Here is a 24,650-nt window from a genome sequence, read left to right on the forward strand (position 1 = left end):
TAAAAAGAAGTTGCTATAAACCCTCTTTGGATCCAAGTCATTCTCCTCAAAGCTCAACTTATTTTTGAAAAAGTACATCAATAAAATAAGCAATTGTTCTCCCAGATAATACCTCTACACTCTCAAGTACCTTTAGCAAAATTAGAGGTGATAACCATTGGATAGTCTCTTTCACTTGTATGAAAAGAGATTACCCAGTTTCTACCTGATATTAGAAACCTCAAAATAAATATTTGGGTCTTATATCAAGTCCTTCCAGTCAACTAAAAGCTACACACTTACAAACTTTAAAAGGTTAACTCCACCATGATTTGTACTCCATTTGTTCTGATAGTTTTTTTGTTCCTTAATTTATGTCAACTTTTTAAAAAAAGAGGAACCAAGTTTTCCCTGCTAAACATTTCATTAATACTGCTTTGAAATATCTGTTACTAAAAAATTTATCTCCTTAGTTTAAGACCATAGAAACATTTTAACTGACACCAAAAAATTCATTAATTTTCCTTTTTAAAGACAATTTAAACCAGAAATTCAGTTTGAAGGATATTTAACATATATTTATTCACTTATTCATTCATTCCCTAAACATTTAATGTGTATGTCCTGTATGCCAAAAAACATGCTGGGGTCTCAAGAGCACAGATAAAAGATTCTTGACCCCAAGCTGTTCACACTGATACTACTGCCTCTAATATGCTCACATGGAAGCACACACTCAGAACACTGATGCTCATTTTTGTGGCTGCATATAATAATCATTGCCCAAGCTGGAGCCTCAAAGCTCAAAAGTAATATAATAACAGGACAATCAATTAAGTTCCAGTTTTTATTTTTTAACCATCATTTGCCCAAATATGTACTGAACACCTGATATGGGCAAAATGGCTAATTGAGTTTTCAATTCTATTGAAAAATTAAGAAAGAAGCTTTGAGAACTGTAATCTCTAATTTTACTTGATAGAATGACTCAGTTTGGGCCAGTGAATTTTAAACCTATTGTGAGTAATGGAAGCCTTGGAAAATCGGATTTAAAAAATACATAATACACATACATAAAATTTTAAAAATAAATTTCAGAAGGGATTCAGAGGTCCCCTGGACCCCCTTTATGGATTCCAAGACCACAGAATGTCTGTTGACTGGGAGCAACTTCAGGGTATGAGTTGTATTTTCTTCAACTTTGTACTCTCTGTCTCAGAGTAGATTTCAAAATATATTTGTTGAATGAGCACCTCTGCAACTTTGTTCTTGTGAAGCTCCCATTTTAATCTCCCTCTTCCCCCATGAATTTCCAAACCCTCAAATTCCACATATGCACTTTTCTAAAACATTTACTCAAGACTAATCTGATAGCCTAAACAACTTTTCCAAACTCTACTTGCATAATTTTCCACTTCACAAAAGACATACCTCCTATTATCCCAAATATTATAATGATGCAGTGCCCCAGAGTGTAAAAACCACCAGGCAACCAAACAAAGAAACATTTGTAAGGTACACAGTTTCTGAAGAAGTGTCCCCTGAGAACAAGCAAAAAGATCTTTATAAGAAATAGATGGAGGCTGTGCCTTATTTTATCCAGGGGACAAACTCTTGGCAACTCCTATACCTTACTTATATGTTGAATAATTAGAACTCAGAAGTGAGATGATTATATGGGGTTACATTTTACCACTTAATTGAATAAAATGTAGTCTGCCTTTTTCTGACAGAAAGTCAACTCAACTTAATGAACTAATTTGACAAAGCGCACTGGCTTTGCTATGAGGACGTGGAACATCCAAAAAGCTAAATCTGAGACTTTGACAATTGTATTTAAATATGCACAATGTAGAAAGCTCTGAAAGTTCATGCTTGGCAACAATTTAACTTCATGCCAAAAAAATTAGGTAACTTTTAAAAGATCAAGGAAATAATGACGGATTTTAAAAATTCTTTTAAAGTGTATTTGAACAAAAATGTTTGCAGACCAATGGGTTAGAGCTGGTGCATGTTAATGAAGGGCAACCCTGTGAAGGGATCCTTGGTGCCATCCAACTACAAAACCCAGAAAAGGAAGGAAGAGGACAACAGCAGTGGGTGTGAGGATCCAACAGACTCTGCTGTCACATTAGAATAACTTCTCTAACCCATAAAAATGCAATCAGAAGTTGGATGAGACTGCAAAGCCCTTTCTAATCTGTGTCCCGGACACCCTAACTAATCCTTTTGTTCTAGGTGCTGTCAAAAATAGTTCACTATATACCCATTGAACAACAACCTGTTAAGAGAATAGAACTCATCTTAAGTGTTCTTATTACCACACACTCAAAAAAACAGGGGCACAAGGAAACTTTTGGAGGCGATGGTTATGTTTATTACCTTGATGATGGTGATAGTATCATCGGTGTATGCATATGTCCAGACTCATCAAATTATACACATTAAACATGTGCAGTTTTTTCTGTATATCAATTATACCTCAATAAAGCTGTTTTTAAAAACTGAAAATGTACTCTAGACAAGATATCCTAACAAAGGCTATAGCAGAGCCCCTTCTTACTGAAAAATTCTACTAACTACATCAACGAATATTACCTTCTCTAACCTTATTTTTCCTACAGGCAGAATAATGTGTACATTATAAATATATATATATATATACACATTAATTATACATATATAATGTGTGAATCATCATTATGGGTGCCTTTCATATATACTGAATTTCCTCACGCCTGTTTTATCTTGATACCGATATCTTTTCTACGAGAATTTTGTAGTGAAAACTCATAGTGCTTATAACTCTCAGTGGAATATTTTTATAAGCATCAAGGATCTGGAGGACAGCCATGAAAATCAGTGGTACTTAGGCATTTCCACTGCACATCTTTGCCCAATGAATTTGATTTTTAGTCACGTGAAAGTGCAAGACACTGCCAGCATCTTGGGTGTGCAAAGCTTTGGGAGCAGACTACAAGATCTGAATTAAAAACTTCCTGAATCCAACACTCTCCTCCCCTGAGAAGGAACCACTTGTTGGTCCTCCGAATTGTTATGGACGTGTCTCTAAACCATCCTGTTAATTACTTTTATTTTTATCTTTATATGGACATCCTACTGTATTTTTATGACTCCCTTTTTTTTGTCAATATCAGGTTTTTGAAGTTCACCCACTTTATTGTGGGTAGTCATATTTCGTGATGGTAAAGCATTCCACTATGTGAACATACCTGAATTCACTGATTCATTCCACCGTGAATTCACAATCAACTATTTTAATTTCTAGCTACTATAAATGTTATTATACATTTCTCTCTTATAAATACTGTTTTTCTCTAGGGTATATACCTAGGAGTGGAACTGCTAGGGCATGGAGCCTGCGTATCTTCAACCTTACTACATAACGTCAAAACACATTCCAGAGTGGTTGGAACCATATTCCCTCCAAAAAGCATATATGGTATTTTCGGGTCCACATCCTCACTAACAGTTAGAATAAGTTCTGCCAACCTGATGGATGTGTAATGATATCTCCTAGGGAATCTTATTTGCATTTTTTCTGATTACTAATGCAGTAGAGCATCTATTCATTAATTTATTGGCTATTTGGAGTAGTTCTGTGAAGTCTGGTTCAACTCTTTGACTTATTTTCCTACCGGTTTTCTGTTTTTCATATTCAATTAATTTATTTCTAAATTACACGTAAAAGAGTTATTTGTATATTCTGGATCCAAGTCCTTTGTTAGTTGTCTTCCTCTAAAATGTGGTTGTATTTGCCCTACTTCTACCACGTCTTTTTATGAATAAAAGTTCCCAATTTTAATAAATCAAACTTATCAGTCTTTTCCCTTCTATTTAGTGCTATGTGATCCTTATATAAGAAACCACAAGACCTATGTTATTTTCTACAAGCTTGCTTGTTTTGCTTTTCAAAGTTAGGTCTAAACCATCTGGAAATGATATTTGGTATAAGGTATGAGGTAGAGGTATAATTTCAAAGACACCTAACTGTCTCCACATCATTTTGGAAAATTTGTCCTTTTCTCTCTGATCTACAATATTACCTCTGTCATATATTAAGGGTCTATATATATGTGAATCTGATAACTACAGAAGGAGAAAGGAAAGGGTCAAAAATTAAATGTTTAAGAGGCAAAGTAAAGCTGTTGGTTAAGATTAAGTTCAATATAAAGAATTAGCGCGAGGTTAAGCAAGAATCATTAGAATATTATTTGACATTTAGGTTGTCCAAAATGTCCCTCAATAAAATTCCGTAATTTTTCTATAGAGGGTTTGCTTTTTTGTCTAATTGTTTGTTTGCTTTTTTGGCTGAGCCACGTGGCTTGCGGGATCTTAGTTCCCTGACCGGGGATTGAACCCAGGCCGGAACAGTGAAAGCACCGAGTCCTAACCACTGGACCACCAGGGAATTCCCATTGTCTAACTGTTAAGTATATAAAAGTATCTGATGTTACTGGGATATATTTTTCCATATTTCACAAAATGGAACTACTATATGCATTTTGATTTTGTATTCAAAAACCTTGCAACATTGAATATACTTTGTTAAGTGAAAAAACTTTCACTCCTTTTTCCAAAATGACTTATCACTTGTGGAAACTCAATTGTCTCCTTGTGCAACATATGGATCACCTGGAAAGATGGGGTGTGCGATGGTCACTGGTTAAGAGTATGGGTTTTGGATTGAGACAAGTCTGGGTGAAGTCCCAGACTGACGACCAGCAGCTGTGAATATGAGCAGATGAGAAAACTTATGTCACGTTTGTTTTTCTGTAAAAACACACATTAAAAGACTTCCTAGGGATTCCCTGGTAGCGCAGTGGTTGAGAGTCCGCCTGCCAATACAGGGGACACGGGTTCGTGCCCCAGTCCAGGAAGATCCCACATGCCGCGGAGCGGCTAGGCCCGTGAGCCATGGCCCTGGAGCCTGCGCGTCCGGAGCCTGCGCTCCGTAACAGGAGAGGCCACAACAGTGAGAGGCACGCGTAGCGCCAAAAAAAAAAAAAAAAAAAGCACAGGGAGGTATCTTCTGCATGAGGGAAGGGATGTGGGAACAGATGTATATGTATGACTGATTCACTTTGTTATAAAGCAGAAACTAATAAAAAAAAAACAAACAAAAAAAGACTTCCTTATTCGGATTATTTTGAGATTAAATGAGGCAATGCATATAAAGACCACAGAACCTGGCACATAGAAACACTGATTAAATGTTGACCCAGTATTAATCATAATGACTCTTGCTTGCCTTGCATTAATTCTTTATATTGAACTTTTTTCCCTTCAAACAATTATTGATCCTTTCCTTTCTCCTTCTATAGTTATAATTTTTCTCAAAATCACAATCTCACTTTCTCTTTCATCTTGCTCTGTCTTGTTCTAAATAAATACTCGTTTTCACGAGCTTTTTAAAATCTTACCACCAACTCCACACATTCAGGTAGAAAAATAGACTCTTTTGTCCTTCAGCGTAATGTACTGAATGTTTCATTCCCCTCCAGGAACGGAAAAGTATTATACTATGGTTATGCAAGACATTACCATTGGGGTAAACTGGATGAAGAGTACAAAGGACCTTCCTGTACTTTTTTTTGTTTTGCAACTTCTTGTGAATCTGAAATTATCTAAAAAAATTTAAATAATCAAAGAAAAATATTTCTGTAAGTGTTCTCTTGACCTTTTGCTCATTCTCTTGAATCTGATATGAACCCTTCCCAATTTTAAAAATTGCACATTTTTATGATTTCCAGAACCCCAATCCACTTAATTGAACAAAGAGACATCATCATCATTGCTGATTTTCTGACATCTTCCTGATCAGACCCCCAAGTCCTCTCACAAAAACCCACAAAAAACCCAAGACTGAGTGAGAGTCGATAACTAAACTGTAAAAGAGAAATGTTTTGTTTTCTTCTTCTTCCCAACTCCTTGCTATGCTACATTAGTTTATGTCAGCAAACAAATCACACTAAAAATTAAATATAGAGGAGCTTCCCTGGTGGCGCAGTGGTTGAGAGTCTGCCTGCCGATGCAGGGGACAGGGGTTCGTGCCCCGGTCCGGGAAGATCCCACATGCCGCGGAGCGGCTGGGCCCGTAAGCCATGGCCGCTGAGCCTGCGCGTGAGGAGCCTGTGCTCCACAATGGGAGAGGCCACAACAGTGAGAGGCCCCCGTAACGCAAAAAAAAAAAAAAAAAAAAAAAAAAAAAATTAAATATAGAGCACTGATTTTTGGTCATTCATTTAAGTTATTCAATACTAACTCACAAATTTGACTGGCATTTTTGGTTTTCAGTGACATTTTTAAAACTAACTGTTTATTATGAAAGTAATATACCTATAAAGCTATATTCACTGACAGCAAAAAGGCTTACCATACAAAAATGAACAGAAAACTAAAGTACAAATTTTGGAAAATGTCAAATCATATATGTAGCATTAAGTCCAAAAAATAGGAAGAATAATCTGGATATAGAAAGAACAAAAACACAAAACTTTTAAGTCCATTTATACAGTCTTGATGAAACCTAAGAGGATATTATATCCATAAAAAATATGCTTCTATGAGAAAAATAATTTAGCTCACAAAAAATAAAAATACAATTAAGAACTGGAAATGGTAGACTACATAGCAGAATGAACACAACTAAAATAAGATTTAGTGAGCTGAAAGGGGTTATTCTTGGGACACAACACACATATACACACACAAAGCTACATGGTACAAGGAAAGAGTTAGAAATCATGGTTAATATATCTAGAAGTTCTAATATCCACTTAATAGGAGGACTAGAAAGAGAGAGCAAATATAATGAAGAAGAGGAAATAATCAGGCATATAAGAGAGAGAATGTTCACAAAGATGAAAAGCAATACTAATGATAGCTAACATTTATATAGTGCTTACAATATACCAGGCACTGTTCTAAGAATATATATAATTATAATATACATATATACACACACACATATTTACATATATATACATCTACATATATATGTAGTTTAATTCATTGTAGGTATGAATTAAACTAAGTATTATTATCCCTGCTTTACAGATGAGGAAACTGAAGGAGGAAGTGTTAAGTAACTCAGTCAAGCTCACACAGCTGTGAGTGGGAGAGCAGGAAGCGAAAACCAAGTCATCTTGCTTTAGAGGACAGGCTCATAACCACTACACCTCCACATCTTCCAACTCAAAAGACCTCTCATTAATGTGCCAAGCAACATTAATGAAAAAAGAGACCCACTCTGAGATATATCTTGGTAAACTTTCTGAATTTAAATGGTAAAAAGAAATGTATAAGTTTTAGTAGAGGAAGGAAAGAAAGATTTCCCTCAAACAAAAAACTGAATAAATTTCCATGAGATTTTTGCTGGCAACTCTGGGTGCCAGAGGATAATGAAACAATATCTTCAAAGTTCTGAAGAATATATGGAATATCTGAAAAAAGTGTACCTCGTGTTAGTTATAGTTATTTACAAATGGTGAGGTTTGGGGTGATTCTTTTTTTTTTTTTTTTCTTTTTGCGGTATGTGGGCCTCTCACTGTTGTGGCCGCTCCCGTTGCGGAGCACAGGCTCCGGATGCGCAGGCCCAGCGGCCATGGCTCACGGGCCCAGCCGCTCCGCGGCATATGGGATCCTCCCAGACCGGGGCACGAACCCGTATCCCCTGCATCGGCAGGCGGACTCTTAACCACTTGCGCCACCAGGGAGGCCCTGGGGTGATTCTTTTTGTTACCATCTTCTTTGTGTTTTTCTCTCTTAATTTCTTATAATGAACATACATTTTTGTGGAAAAACATTAAGATCAGTGTTATAAAAATAAAGATAGTCACATGGATTAAATTTCTTAAGTATGAAAAATGAAACTATAAATGCACTAAAAAAATACAGGGTAATATTTTCTCATTGGAGGGGATGTGGGTAAGGAAGATTGTCTAAAGATAGTTTTTTTTTAAAAAAAGGAAAAGACTAACAAGTTTCATTGTATAAAAAATGTTGAGTTCTGATAGGACAGAAGTTAAACAGACTAGAAGAAAATATTTGCTCCATATATAGCAAACAAAGACTTAATATCTATACAGTTCTTATAAATCAACAGGAAAATAGTTTGTAAAAAGAAAAAAAGTACAAAATGAGCAAAAAATGCAAATAGGCAATTCACAGAAGAAAAAATACTAATAGTCAATACCCACTCAGCCCTTCTTATATTAAAAAAAACACATATTAAGTAAACAATAATGTATCATTTTTAACTCAGCAAACTGACAAAAATTTAAAAGATGAACAGCACATAATGTTTTCAGTATTGGAAAACAGGCAGTCTGATCCATGACCAAAGAGGAAGTAAATGGCACATTTTGGAAGTGTAATTTCACAGTATCTGTCAAATTAAAAATTGGTTGTGTTTCCCAACATCTATTTTATGGGAATACTTACTTATGAACCAAAACAAGTAGTGTAGCATTGTTTATCAAGTGACACACAAGTGCTGTTCACTTGGATAAGACTTCCTTAGGTGGCAAATGCCTGAGCTTAGAATATCTGGGTATTTCACTATTAACTGCTAGTGTACATGGGAGAGCATAAAGGCGATGTCTGACTCTTCTTTTCACAGAGACTGAGTCATTCTCTACGACGAACAGTCCTTGGATAAACAGCTCACATCTTACCACTCGGCTTCATCAACTAGAGACCGACGACCCCCAGAAGCTCCCACAGCAGCTGCCAAGATTTCTGGAATCGATACTAGAGTAAGAATTTTCCATCTGCTTTCCCAAATCTGACTGAATATCATGTGATGTACTATACTGTAACATCATATAATCACACGTTCTTGTACATTCCCACAATATTGCTACTTTCATGCATGTATATGCAGTAAAGTGGTCACTTCTCTGTTTTTACTCTTTAATAAAGTTGATATGACTTCAGTTCACCAATCAGTGCCAATCAATGAGTTGGGACTGAAGCCAACAAATTGGAAAGTAGTAGTAATGAGTAAGCACAATATTATATTACTTCTTTGAGCAAAACGATGGATTCACATGTTATTTTTACGATCTCTAAAGGCAAGAAACGGAATCCCAGAGGAAGCATGAAATAGTGTTTGGATTCCCATAATTCTGTCTAGTTTATTTACAATTCCCTCCTTCATCCTTCCTGCCTGTCCAGATGGTTTTCTTCTTTGTTTCCCAAACTGAATTATGTTCACTCCTTTAAGATGTTAAATATTTCGAAAGCCTTCCTTTTAATTCCTCACAAACAGAAGTCATGAACTCTTACCTTTGCCGAATTATGCTGGGGTTAGCCGTCACTAAATGACTTTTGGATCCAACATCCTTAGTATATTCACTTGACAAAGGAGGAAGATTGCATCTAGAGGAACAAGAACAAGCACTTCAGAATGATTTACATACTTTTAAATCAGGTCAATTATCATGGCAAATAGGAGTTTTACTAAGTCTAGCTCAATTCACAAATAACTGTTTTTATCACCTCTCCCTTTTAATAGACATTAGATGACTAACTCTTCAAAATGCTGTCATAAAAACTATTTCTGTTTTAGAAGAAAGAAAATGTCAGCTAGAGAGGTAAGGGATTTACTAAAGGAAAGAGATATAACTAAAATGAATTTATTCCATTCAAAATATTTTTGAGGTGGTAAGTCAGGGTATACTAGACTTGAAATTAGTGCTCAGGAGGGTGTAGTCTCCTAGAAGACATAGGCCCTACAGTGCTCTCTGTGGATACCAACAAACTTCAAGAGAAAAGGAAGAATTGTATTTGCTTGCGTTTTTCATTCTTTTCCCAAATTCTAAATTATAATAGTACATTCAAGGCAAACTCTGCCACCTAAATCGATGCATGTGCGACTTTTGGGTACATGACCAACGTATGGTTGCCTACTGGTGAAGACAAAATAATCTGTCATTTAAAGAAATGCAATGATTCTCCACCATCCCAGTCTAGGCAAGGGAAGAGTACAGGTGACAGAAATAGCTCCTCTTCCCCGCCCCCCACACACACACTCACACACAACACAGCCCTGGGTGCTCTCCTCTACTGCAACATCTCATGAATGCTTACAACGGAAAATATTGCAACTGCAAATCCAAATCCCATGGCTTTCTGCCAGTGAGACCTTAACCAAGTTGTCAACTGCCTCAGTTTCCCCGTTACACAAAATGAGGATAATGACTTTTCCTCTCCAATAAGGTGGTTGCAAGGATTCAAGTAAGAAATGTATAAAAAGTCCCTACCTTGATGCCTCATACACAGTAAAAGGTCAAATATATCACATATCAGAAATATCATATAAATATAACTAAATATATATCTATTACTTCTGACCATCCCAAATGAGTCCATAGCTTCCATTAGATTTTCTTTTCTTACTGAGTCCTAAGTGCTCCTCTCCACCCATGTCTCTAAGTTGACTCCACAGCAGGGCACGTCTAACTTTTTCTTACTTCAGCAAACCAAAGCATCGTGTTTTTGCTGGTAGACATCTTACAAATATTAAGGTCTAGGCCATTCCCCAGCTATTAAAATTTCCCTACAAATTTCCTCCAGGACATGGACTTGTCTGAGCACCGACTCAGCTGATCAGCACAAGTTCCTTGATGTTGTCTCATATTTACCCTGTATTTGACTCCTACCACATCAGGGCATCCCAGGCAGAAACTTGTCTCAGTTGATTTGGAATCTTCCTTTCACCTGCTCTTTGGTAACAAGCGTCTGGTTCTTCTGGCAGCTCCCCACAGATTAGTCAGCCAGTTGAGTGCCCAGTGAGAACAAACACAACATGCATGGTGGGGAGCCTGGGGGAAGCCAAGTCACAGAGCCTACTTAAGGCATCTCTAGTCTAGTGGTTGCACCATATCCCAAGAGGTTTCTGAAGACCACGTCGGGGAGTGAGCTTATTAACCGCCAGGCTCATCCGGCCATGGTGCTGACTGTGGTCTTGTGATTTAACTGATCTTTGCAAAGATGAAAAGGACTCACAGGATAAAACACAGCCTAGAATTTGGGCATCTGTCTCTCTTTTTTTTTGATGAATGTAATTTTTTTTTTTTTTTTAGTTTTTATTGGAGTCTAGTTGATTTACAATGTTGTGTTAGTTTCAGGTGTACAGCAAAGTGAATCAGTTATACACACACACACACACACATATATATCCATATATATATATATATATATATATATATATATATATATATATATATATATATCCATTCTTTTTCAGATTCTTTTCCCATATAGGTTATTACAGAATATTGAGTAGAGTTCCCTGTGCTATACAGTAGGTCCTTGTTAGTTATTTATTTTATATATTGCAGTGTGTATATGTTAATCCCAATCTCCTAATTTATCACTTCCCCTTTGATCCTGATGGCCCTTCATAACATTTGAGAATCAACCACATTATATTAAACCTGTAAACTCTGAATATTGCCAGCAAGTGTGGTTAACCTGTTTTGTCATCGTTAAATGAAACTAGTTGGTATTCCTGAAAAAAATACTTTGTTTTTCTGTGCATTCCTCATAGATTGATCCATGGCTCATATGTCTGGGTCCACTTCACACCTCCTATCACAAAGCAAAAGCTCAGAAAAACACTTCCAGATACTAACTGCCAAATCCTGCAATAGAGGGAAATGCTTAAAACAATAAAGATAATATTTTATACATTCATTTCTGGAAAATAATGACATTGTGTTCTGGTGTAAATATCTGTTCTTCTGGGTAAACTTTCTCTTCAAGTCCAAATTTCTATGATACTTCCCTGTAGCTCTTCTCTTCGAAAAAAAGCACACTATAATTCTAGCTCCGCAATTCCTAAATTGATAATTACATAGATTTACATAAAAGGCACATTTAATACAGTCAAATTATTTCCAATAAGGCATAAATGTGTAAAAGTGTTTCCAACTCTGCATTATCGCTTGTTGGCTCAATGAACGGATATTAATGGCTGAAGTGTCTTAGTAACTGTACTCATGATCCTAGAAGATATGATCACAGAACTGATGAGGAATGAATATTCTTTGAAGTGGGGAGTGGAGATGGGTGGGTGATGTGGGTCTGGAGAGGAATCTTTAAAGAGAATAAATTCTAAACTTCCTTTTTAAGTTGCATGTACACTTAAATATGCAAAACACATATAATTGAGAATAATTCAAAGGCACCAAAATTATGTTGTCCTCACTCATATTCCTGAGCCACCCAACTCCTCTCCAGGACAAAATCACTGTTATCTCTTGCACAACTTCCAGATACATTTTATTCAACCATTTTATTTTTTAAAGTATTGCTTTTGGTTACAGAGCAAATGTTTACTTTGAAAAACGGGGAGCTGACTTCTAGCATTAGAAGATGTATTTGAAAATGTCCAAGCAAAGGAAATTATGGCATTGTTATATCCTAATTCTGGAAAACATCTTGAACTGTAACTGGGTATACCACTGTGTACAGGTAAGGCTGTTTTGGGATCTCATCTTTCAATGTAACTGTCCATGTACCCTATAGTCCAGGAACATACTGTGTGCTTTCTAATCACATTTACTCACTAAATGTTTAATTCTGAACGTATGATATTACCTCAATTTCCTCAGGGTGCCCCCAAAATGTGTATTAAGCAACCGTGCATAAATAGATACATAAATGGTCAAATAAGAATACTTTATAAACAATTTATCAACATTTAATTACTCCCACATTGTAAACTATTAATAAGGCTTTTTAAACATTTAAAGGCGTTATGATAATGGCGCCATTCTTGAAACTGAATCAAAGGCACATGCACATCTAGTTTTGATGTTACCTTCTTTGAATTTTTTTCAATCCTCACCTCCCTCATCATTCCATGAACATCTGTTTAATCCTGTGCTGTGCACCCTAATCACAAGCACTCATTGATTCTGAACTTGAATATATCAATATTGATTGTATAAAACATAAATGTAGTCTTGCTTATTTGTAACAAATAATATAGGTAACCCCCTAAGATGCTTAGGCCTGATCTTGTGCACATTAAGTTTAAAACATCCATCTTCCTAAATGTAGTGACAAACACACGCCCACTCAGGAATACTAAAAACATACATTTATTGTACTAATGCCTCCTTCCACATTGCACTCAGACCTCCTGAAATCACTTAACTTTCCTGAATCTGTGAGTATAATATTTCCACTCTTTCTTCCTTACATAGTTTCTGGAAAAAGCAAATCAACTTATACTCGAGAGCAATATGAAAATTTAAACTAGACTACGTGAATGTGTTACAGCGGTGTGATAGTCACATCATCACAGAATCAGAGTTTCCACAATGGAAAGGCTGCAACCACCTCCTCACATAGATTAGAAAGCTGAGCTGCAGCAAAGGTACAATGGTGCACTGCGGGTCACAGAGTGAGTTTGCAGCAAGGGCTGGTCCTCCAACCCCTCTGTTTTCTTTGCTGGCCCTTCAGCCTCCACCTAACACCAATGTATTAGTGGGGGTACCTCTGCTCTTCAGGTAATTGTCCCCACTCCTACAGCTTAAATCCCATCTCACCACGCTCGCCCCATGGCCCACAACCCTGTGGCAGCACTTGGTGTCCTTCCTACATTAGAGCTTGGACAGGGTGGCCTGTGTCCAGAATGGAAGGGAGAGAGGGTTCTGCCCAGATGCCACTTCCCCTCAGAAGGTCCCCACTCACTCATCATCTGCTTCTGAATCACCCCAGTCACAGCACTGGCACATCTCCAGGTTTTAAGTCCATGAGGGAATTGTTCAACATACCATTCCCAACCCCACTGAAGACCCAATACAAAGTAGGTGCTCACCAAACTGATGTCGACTTGAATGAAGAGAACTACATTTTTATTGTCTCCATGTTTCTATGGTTTGTATGTATCACAAAAAATAAGAATGGCAATGGAGAGGAAAACAGAGTCTTACACTGGAAAAACTAGGGCAGGGCAACTCCATAAAGGAAAGAGAGATAGAAAAGGACCCCACTCCCACTCTGCAGCAGGCTTCACCCGTGAGATAAAGTCTTTCAAGGAGCCCAACCCTTGCTCTCTGAGAGGGAACTTGACCCTCCCCTGAGTACACAGCTTCCTTGAAACACTCTCAGACAGGCTTTACTCTCCCCTACTCCACTTAACTCAGAGCCCAGAGGTGGTTCAGTGTTCTCTCAGCTAACTTTTGCTACTTCTAGGCCATTAACTATTTACCCTTTAAAATGAACACAAAACACAACCGCCAGCCCCCTTCAGCTTTCTGCTCTCTGTGTTGCTGGACACCTCAGACTTCCTGGCCCCAGAGCTTTTTGGCCCCTGGTTCATAGTCATTTATTTCCACTTCACTGAGACTTCGGGGCCCACATGAAAGACCCTCCCCAGAACAGCCTCCAGGTTCCTACACTTCTTCAGTAACAAATGTCCCTTTTTTCTACAACACGTCTGCTCATCCCCCAGAGAAGGTGAAGTCACATCCTCCAGTGGGCCATTCTTTGACATTAGCTCTCTTTTGCCCACCTTCTCTCATCTTTCCCACCACCGCCCCCTCCAGCTCTGAAGCACCCCATCATTTGGTCCCATTGGCCCCCTTCCTTTCTCCTTCACACCTCTCAGGGCCCACTTCCCATCCGGCCGAGACTTCAAAGTGTGTCACTTCACGCTCTGTCTAGCCAGGACCCTCCATGCCGTCCTTTCCCACCCTTCTCTCCTCTCCACCAGACAATCCCAAGCCGGTGTCTATCCAATCACTCACTATCTTCCCTGCTGGTCAAAATTACCCAACGGCGCAGGTTGGTGCCATTTCAGTGTCACGGTCTCTACTCTTGGCTGGAGGTGTCCTAGCGGTTCCTTTACCCACCCCTGCAGGATCACATCACCACTCTGCTCAGTCTCCTGACCAAGCTTCCTCTTCGCTTGAAATGTAATCTCCCTCCTTCCTTCCAGTTTTCTTCGTCCCGCCCAGATCCAACCCCTCTTCGAATCCTATCCACTACTTCCAAATGCTTTTGTGAAAAACAAAGCAGCAGAGTGTGTAGAATGAAATGAATGAATGAACATGTTTATTCATAGTGAGTTTGTCTTAAGAACAAGTCTCAAAGTTGGAGTCATCCAACTGTATCGTCTAAAATTAAATGAGTGTTTCCACTCTGGGGGTCTCCCCACGACGTCTGAAGCTCTCCCAGCTTTGCACTTTCTTGGGGCCCGTTCCCTGGCTCCTCTGGCCTATCTTCCTCAACTCACTTCTATGTGAACTTGAAGGGACGCTGAAGAGCAGCTACCGCTGATGAATCACCAGTGACTGGTTTCCAAAGGCCCCGGGGCTGGCAGGAGGGGTGGGGGAGAAGAGAGGAGGCAGAGGCCGCGCTGTGGGAGCTCTCTTACCGCATGACAAAATCTGCTTCATCTATTTGACGGCCACAGTCACTCTTCTTCAGAATCCCACCATTTCCCACCACCGCGCATTTCTTCAAGGGCAGCTGGAATGGGGTTGCCTAGCAACAGAAAACAAGGCGGGTTTTCACTGCAGAGAACACACAACCACTCACAAAATCATTGTTTACAGCAGACCCGGCCAGAGAATTTGGCTGAAGACTGGGCAGAGGGAAAAGAGCATGTGGAAAGAAAGATGCCAGGACGTTTGCAAGGAACAAACGAGCCTAGTCCTTTGAAATAAACGGGGTTTTTTTTAGCTCCCTGAAGTGTATTTCAATATAACATTTTTTGGTATCAAACTGGCTGTGCACATAGTGGGGAGTGACTGCTAAAGAAAATGGAAAAATCCCCACCAAACATTCTTAGGATTCTTTTTAAAGGCATTAAGCTGGGAACGAACTCGAATGAATTCTATTCCCCTATTTGGATGTAATTTCATTCATTCATACAATCAGTCATTCACTCAACGTTGCTGGTGTTTCCTATGCTAACTGTTGGGGATAAACGCGAAGACAGAGAAATCACAGGTCTCAGAATTCACTTTGGGATGTGAGGAGAGTGTGAACACAGAAACTTATGCAACAGACCCTATTGTAATGCTGAACTTGCTGTAGAAGAGGTATGTTTCACGTGCTGTGAAGAATCCAGAGAGGGGCAAGAAGGCACGTCTGTCAAGCTGATTCAGGGAATGCTTTCTTACTCGAGCTGAATCTTTTAAGGATGAGTAAGATTTTGCCAGGCAGAGAGAACAGCATAAACAGAGGCACAGAAGTATGCTGAGAGCAAACGCTGTGTTTATGAGCACATGAACACTCTGGGCAGGTCTGTCTAGAACTTAGGAGGCACTAAGGGACAAGTGACTTGTGTCCATCCAGACAGCATATGACTTTCTGCAGACATTGAACTGGATTGTGAAGAAAATGTTCCGTGTACCTGAACGTTCCCTGGGGTGCTATTTATAGTACCAGGGAATATCAAAACCCAGCACTAGCCCCTGGAAGTGAAATGTGACATTTGGTCTCTTTTAGCTGGGTCAGCAAGAACCGCCAGGCACGGCATTTCCTGCTTGCTGAAACCAGGCACAGCAGTTGGTGTTCTCTGGGGGAACACCTTACATCTGCATAACTGGGACATAAAACAACCATGCCGATATTAAGTCAGCCATCCTTGATGAATCTGAAGGGCATAATATGGATTACACCAAAAGACTAAATAAATACCTGAATATACGCACATAAATTAATTAAAGCAGAAAAATGAAATTCCAGGGGTGTGAGTGATCACTGGTAGGTGCGGGGCACTCACTGTACCACAAGAAGGGAATTTCACTTCCTTGATTTCTATTTTGTAAAAGGAATAGCCAGAGCTATGACAATATAGCTGATGAAGATACAGTACTGAAACTGTAGCGTCTAAGCATTTGCAGAAGGGAAAGACTTCCCTTCGTAACACTACAGCAGAGACTGTCCAGTGACCCCCAGATCAGGATACAGGAGTGTCAAGCAAAGGCCAGCACCCCAACACGCCCAGGATAAGCCAGGATGACACGTGGCATTTTTCTCAGTCACTCCTGGGAGGAAGGTTTGAAATCAACAAACACATGGGTTAGATCTGTGATTTTTTTAGATGTAGATTTAAGTCTTTATGCTCAAATTAACTGTTCTTTTATTCCACGACTATTTATTAAACACCTACTATGTCCCAGGCACTGTCCTGGGTGACAGGGACATAATAATCCCTGTTCACAAGGAGCTCACATCCTAGTGGGGAAATGGATGATAAATAAGACAAATGAGTAAATAAACAGAATATCAGATGGTGACATGGGCTGTGGAGAGAAAGAAAATCATTGGCATGAGAAGATGAGGAAATACTTTTGAAGAGGACTTGCCATTGAAATAGGGTGGTCAGGAGACATGGAAGCAAATCCCTGAAGGAAAAGGGGTAGTGAACCTTACCGGTACCTGTGGGAACCACCGGAAGGGACACTTCTGGGGTGTGAAATGAAGAGGAAAGAGCCCACTGTGTCTGGAGATGAGTAAGCAAGGGACAGAGGAGGGGGGGAGATTAGAGAATTACCTGGTAGGAAGGTTGGGGAACAAATTCTGTAGAGCTTTGGAGGGTACAGACTTTGGGCTGTATTATGAGATGAGAATCAAGTCAAGGTAGGGTGAGCAAAGGAGTGATGCTATAACATATTTTGGAACAATCACTCTGCTGCTGTGTGAATAGGCTGTAAGATGTCATGCACAGAAAGAAAGACACCAGTCTCCTGAAACAGCAGACTAGAGATTTTGGTGGCCTGGGCTAGAGTGAGAGCAGTGGGGGTGGTCAGAAGTAATCAGATTCTGGAGATGTTTTGGAGGAAGAGCTGACCGGATTTGCTGATGCAATGGAAATAGGATAAGAGAAAAAGAGAGGACTCAAGAATGATGCCAAAGTCTGGGGCTTGGACAACTGTGAAGACGGACGTGCCATTTACTGAGACACGGAAGATGATAGAGAAGCAGGTTTTGGTGGGGGGGATAATTCGGAGTTCAATTTTAAATATGTCAAGTGTGAGATTCTCCATTAGACATTTAAGTGGCAATGTCAAGTAGGCAGTTGAATACATGAGAATACAGTTGGGGAACTGGTCTCTCCTGGAGATAGAAAGATGGAGGTGATCAGCATATAGGAGGTATTTAAAATCAGGGGACTAGCTGGTGAATGAGTGTAGACAGGAAAGAGAGGAGGTCTAAGAACTGAATCCTGGGAGGCTCCAACAAGAAGTCAGGAGACTGATGAGAAGTCGGTAAAGGAGACAGAAGGAGTGGCCAATGGAATGGGAGAGAAAAACAGGAAAGTAGAGTGTCTTGCAAGCAAAGTCAAAAAAAAAAATCTCAAGATACTCAAGAAGGATGGAGGAAAATTGCAGCAAATGCTATTGATAGATTGCGTAAGATAAGTGCGGAAAATTGCCACGGGATTTTGCAACATGGAGGTCACTGGTAACCTTCCTCAGGACAGACCTGTTTCAGGAGTGAGGATGGAAGCCTGATCTGAGTTCAGTGAGTTATACAACTATCTGTATACAGTTTATGTCAAAAGTGTGGGCCCACTCATGCACTACTAATATTTAGTTTGCTTTGTAAAAGCCAACTTAACCCCCACTCATTGTTGTTAAAGGAAAGTCCCTGGACCACATCGACTGACAATACCAGTTTTCCAAGCAAGGATCTGGGCACAGAACAAGCAGAGCTGGGAAGTGGCAGCAGCAGTAGCAGCATAAACCTGGGTACAAATACTACCTCCTAACTTCCAGATTGTGGGACCCGTGGGCGTCCCACTTCCTGTCTCTAAAGAGGGATAATGCTGCACAGGACTATATGAGATTATATGAGATGATGTACATAAAGCATCTCACTGAGCCACTAGCATGGTGGTCCTCCCATTATCCTTCCCCTCTTCTTTCCTCTCTTTCCTCCTTCTAGCAGAGTCCACTGACTTGTTCAAGCTACAAAATACTTAGATTCCATGGGTTTGGGAGAAACGTGGTAAAATAGTGATTTATCACACTCTATCTTAACAACTGGAATACTTTTATTAGCCTACTTTATATGGTATTTACCTGTTCTTACATTATATATACATATATGTCATATACAACATATACGTATATATATGTTTTATACACACACACACACACATCATTGTGCTTTAAGCCTTTGAACAAAAGCCCAGTTGAGGAAGAAGCCATTTCTGACTTTGTGCTGGTAATATTTGCTTACTTCCTCTTCATTTGGTCAATGCTAGCCCTCACACAAGCAACTTCATTTCAATAACTGTTTCTCCGGTATCTGGGTGCATTCTTCTGGGCATTGGTAATATGCCAGTGAACAAAGGAGCTCACCAAAGTTTTACAGAGAAAAAACTTAATTGAGAAAATACTGAGGAATTTTTTTTAACTAATTGAGATAATACTCTCATTTTATTCACTATCATTATTCTATTCTAGACACAAAATATTTTAACTTGGCAATGGTCGATGCTTACCAGAATGATCCATGAGCAAGGTGTCCTCCTTTTGGTGTATATTACATAGAAAGAACTTTGGTCATCCATTTCCACAAAAATATTATGATTCTGTCAAGGAGTATTTTTATTAAGGCACTAACTGCATCCTTTCTTTTCAAAGGTATCTCCTTGCACCCATGTAAGAAAATATCTACTGTGTCTGAGAATATAGTACTATACTCTAACACTCTTCCTGCTAACCTTAAAAAATACTACTCTAAATGAAAGGATGGATTAGGCAGATTGACTACAGCCATGGTCTCAAAATATTGCTTGACCACCAATTCACCTTATAAATCTTTGTCCAAGTTTTTTCACCTATCACTATTCCATCTAGTAATGGCCATCGTCTTAATGACTCTATTATATTAACCATCTGGATTCAGATTATGGTTTACCAGGCCCTGCAAACTCTCAGTGCCTCACTGGAAGTCAGGCATAATAATAACTATCCCATCTGTCTCCCAGTATGATTATGAGAATTAAAATCAGCTGAGGTGTTGAACATCATCAGAAAACTCTGAAGTCCCATACAAATATATGAGACTAGTACATTATTAAATACTAAAAGAATTAAATTATCTGGGGAAAAATTATCATTACATTGCTAAAGCACTACTATTACATATAGTTTACCTTTGTGTGAGATACTTGCAATTTCAAAGGTTTACATAGATTTACCTTTGTGTGAGATACTTGCAATTTCAAAGGTTTACACAGATTTTGAACAAAATATTTTCTAATCATTGGCCCTTAGAGGGTATATCTACTACTCTGATCAATCAATGAGTTTTTAAATGCACATTTTTGCATGAATCAATCCGAGTATTATATCTTTTTTGCTCACTGTTCTATACGCAAACTAAGAACAGATCAGATGATCAACAATCTGTTCAATAATTATTTAATTTGCAGATTTCTATTGAGCATCCAACCTATTTTAAGCAGTGTCTGACCTAAAGGCATTTTCTTGATGTCATAATGGATATATTATTCGTTTATTTATTTTTAAAATTTGTTGACATATAGTTGATTTACAATATTGTGTTAATTTCTGTTGTACAGCAAAGTGATTCAGTTATACACATATATACATTCTTTTTTTATAGTCTTTTCCATTATGGTTTACCATGGGATACTGAATATAGTTCCCTATGCTATACAGTAGGGCTTTGTTCTTTATCCATTCTGTATATAACAGCTTGCATCTGCTAATCCCGAACTCCCAATCCATCCTTTCCCCAGCCCCCTCCCCCTTGGCAACCACAAGTCTGTTCTCTATGTCTGTGAGGCTGTTTCTGCTTTTGTTTTGAATTTTATTTTATTTTTTTATAAGGAGGCTCTTATTAGTTATCCATTTTATACATATTAGTGTATGTATGTCAATCCCAATCTCCCAATTCATCACACCACTACCCCCCGCCCTGCTTTCCCCCCTTGGTGTCCATACGTTTGTTCTCTACATCTGTGTCTCTATTTCTGCCCTGCAAACTGGTTCACCTGTACCACTTTTCTAGATTCCACATATATGTGTTAATATACGATATTTGTTTTTCTCTTTCTGACTTACTTCACTCTGTATGACAGTCTCTAGGTCCATCCACGTCTCTACAAATGACCCAATTTCGTTCCTTCTTATGGCTGAGTACTATTCCATTGTATATATGTACCACATGTTCTTTATCCATTTATCTGTCAATGGGCATTTAGGTTGCTTCCACTACCTGGCTCTTGTAAACAGTGCTGCAATGAACATTGGGGTGCATGTGTCTTTTTGAATTATGTTTTTCTCTGGGTATATGCCCAGTAGTGGGACTGCTGGGTCATATGGTAGTTCTATTTGTAGTTTTTTAAGGAACATCCATACTGTTCTCCATAGTGGCTGTATCAATTTACATTCCCACCAGTAGTGCCAGAGGGTTCCGTTTCCTCCACACCCTCTCCAGCATTTGTTGTTTGTAGATTTTCTGATGATGCCCATGAGTCTGTTTCTGTTTTGTATATAAGTTCATTTGTGTCATATTTTAGATTCCACATAAAGTGATATCACATGTTTGTCTTTGTCTGACTTACTTCACTCAGTATGATAATCTCTAGGTCCATCCATGTTTCTGCAAATGGCATTATTTCATTCTTTTTATGGCTGAGTGGTATTCCGTTGTATATATACACCACATCTTCTTTACCCATTCATCTGTTAATGGACATTTAGGTTGTTTCCATATCTTGGCTATTGTGAATAGTGCTGCTGTGAATATAGGGCTGCATGTATCTTTTTAAAGTTTTGTCCAGATATATGCCCAAGAGTGGGATTGCTGGATCATATGGCAACTCTATTTTTAGTTTTTTGAGGAACGTCCATACTGTTTTCCATAGTGGTTGCACCAATTTACATTCCCGCCAACAGTGTAGGAGGGTTCCCTTTTCTCCACACCCTCTCCAGCATTTGTTGTTTGTAGACTTTTTTATGATGGCCATTCTGACTGGTGTGAGGTGATACCTCACTGTAATTTTGATTTGCCTTTCTCCAATACAGTAAGTCCCCTACGTACGAACCTTCAAGTTGCGAACTTTCAAAGATGCGATCATGCGTTTGCACGTCCAATCACATAAGTTAGTTCACGTGTCTGGTGTACATTGTCACGTACGTGCATCCTTTACAAGTAGTTGTGCTTTTGTGTACTTTACTGTACTGTACTGTATAGAGTACAATAGTACAGTATCTTTATTTCAAGCCCAGGATGCCTGGCAGCAAGCGTAAAAGCAGCGGTGATGTAGCTGGTGCTGCTAAGAAGCACCAAAAGATAACGATGGAAACAGAAGTGAAAATAATTGAGAGAGTGGAGTGACAAGAGGAAGAAGAAGTAACTGAAGGACCGAAGAGAGTCACAACGCAGGAAATGGCAAGGGGCTTTTCTTTATTTGAGGAGGCACTGTTAGTATTTGAAGCACAGGACTGGAACGTAGAATGGTACACGAATGTTGCAGCAGCCGTTCAGAATGCAATCCAGTACTACCATGTCATCTATGAGAAAAAAACAGCTACTACCCAGACATCACTAGATCGTTTTTTCAAGAGGGTAGATAGAATTGCATCCAGCAAGGAACCAGAACCTCTGTCATCAACGTCAGGCGTGAGTGAAAGTGCAGGTTGCCCTCCATCTCCTGTTGCTGATGATCCTTCAGCTCTACCATCTCGTACCTCCTCTCCCTCCTCTAGTCAGTAACTCTTCTTGCCTGTTCACTCGATGCCAATCCCTGTATGCCAGCTGTTGGACTGTACTACTGTATTTTTCAAGGTACGGTACTGTAAGATTAAAAATGTTTTATTTGTCGTGTTTGTTTTTTATGTATTACTTGTGTGAAAAGTATTATAAACCTATTACAACAGAGTACTACTTAGCCGATTGTGTTAGTTGGGTACCTAGGCTAACTTTATTGGATTTACGAACAAATTGGACTTACGAACGAGCTCTCAGAATGGAACTCGTTCGTAGGGGACTTACTGTAATTAGCGATGTTGAACATCTTTTCATGTGCCTCTTGGCCATCTGTATGTTTTCTCTGGAGAAATGTCTATTTAGGTCTTCTGCCATAATGGATATATAATCTCCAAACTTCAAGAACAAACATGAGACCCACCACTCTCTAAACATGAGCCGATTAATGAAGCCATTCAGAATCTTGCTTCCGAGACACCCTTACCCTTATTACGGTCCACAGCCTGCACTGCCTGTGCCTCTTCTTAAATAGCCCTGATGCCTGATTTCCCTTTTCATTCAACAATTATTTGTTGAGCCCTGATATGCACCAGGAGCTGTTGCGGATGCTGGAAACGTATTGGTGAACAAAATAGACACAGACCCTGCTCCTGGAAACAGGAAAAACAGAATTTAACAAATAGGAAAGTACAGAATGCTATAAGGTTAGGAAAAATCTCTCTGAGGAACTGACACTGGGACCTGAGATCTGAATTTTTTAGGCATAAGAAAGGTAGTTGAGATTTCGGCCTATTAGATCATCTTAGGAAGACTGGGGGAAAAAAAGACAAAAATTAAAGTCTTTGATGTTTTATGGAACGAATGAAAGTGAAAAGACTCGTTACAGGTTGGAAGACTTTTTCAGAAACAAACTACAAATGCCAACTGTGAAAATATTCCTGGCTGAGAATATGCCTTGAAGAAGGCTATTAAAAACTGAAGAACTTAAACCCTGTTCTTTGTGTCTTATGTAAATAGCTCCAAAGCGTCCCAGAATGGCTCTTATAATTAAGTGAATAAAGCCTATTTACCAAGTCATTTCCAAAGCCAAACACCTCACTTCCTTTTCCTCTTCATGGGCAATCCACACAAGACAACAAAGTAGTAAGACCCAGTGACCTTGATCACCTACTCATCTTCCTCACACAGACATAACTAGATGTCCTCAATGATAACTACACTAGCTCTATGAGCGACTGAGTTAACCACCGTCAATCTCTAATTCTTAGAGTTTGGGCTGGCCTTGCAGGGAGGGGAGGAAGGACAGGTGTGGGAAAAAAGAAACGTGCAAACCATTTAGAAGATAAAGAACTGGATTAAACAAAGTTGTGGTAACTATTTTCACAGGAATACACGACATTTTAGTAACAGCACCTCTACCTCTGATCACAAATTAGAAGTGCAGAAGTCAGCAAGGGAGTGCTACACCTCTGGCTAGGGTCTGCGGCCCCTGTCCAGCAGGAAGACGTTTCAGAAGAAGAGACCTTCGGCCCTTTACCCCTTAAGAATAAGGGTGTAGAGTCTCTCAGGAGGAAATGAGACAGGTTGGGACCTGGGACCCTTTGCTGCAGTGCTGCAGAGCTTGTACCTGGACACACCTCTCCTCCAGCAACAAAATACAAAGAAACTGTCTGGGACTAAAAATAACTGTGTACACACTCAGTTGGGGCAAAATTATGGACAAAAAAGAGAGCAAAAAACGCAACTGCCACTCCTGAAGAGCCTGGAGCAAAAGCAGGGTAGTGTGCATGCGCCCTGAGCAAAACAACACAAAGGGGTGGGCAGACCACCGAAGCCACCACTCCAGCCCGACCCCTGGACACACCCCTACCCTCACCCCATGTAAGGAACAAGCTCGCCCCCCCTTGGGGAAGCAAGCAAACAAG

General features: G+C 39.2%; 1 protein-coding gene across 1 annotated transcript in view; it reads right to left on the reverse strand.

Moving 5' to 3' along the window:
• ST8SIA1 (ST8 alpha-N-acetyl-neuraminide alpha-2,8-sialyltransferase 1) overlaps positions 1-24,650 on the reverse strand; it is a 154,170-nt gene that overhangs the window by 45,948 nt on the left and 83,572 nt on the right. The window contains exons 3-4 of the mRNA XM_060113578.1: positions 15,398-15,507; positions 9,292-9,384 (exon numbers count right to left, since the gene is read on the reverse strand). Coding sequence (XP_059969561.1) covers positions 9,292-9,384; positions 15,398-15,507 — 203 coding nt within the window. The remainder of the gene's footprint in view (positions 1-9,291; positions 9,385-15,397; positions 15,508-24,650) is intronic.

Source organism: Mesoplodon densirostris, chromosome 11 (genome assembly GCF_025265405.1).
Source record: "Mesoplodon densirostris isolate mMesDen1 chromosome 11, mMesDen1 primary haplotype, whole genome shotgun sequence".
Taxonomy (NCBI): domain Eukaryota; kingdom Metazoa; phylum Chordata; class Mammalia; order Artiodactyla; family Ziphiidae; genus Mesoplodon; species Mesoplodon densirostris.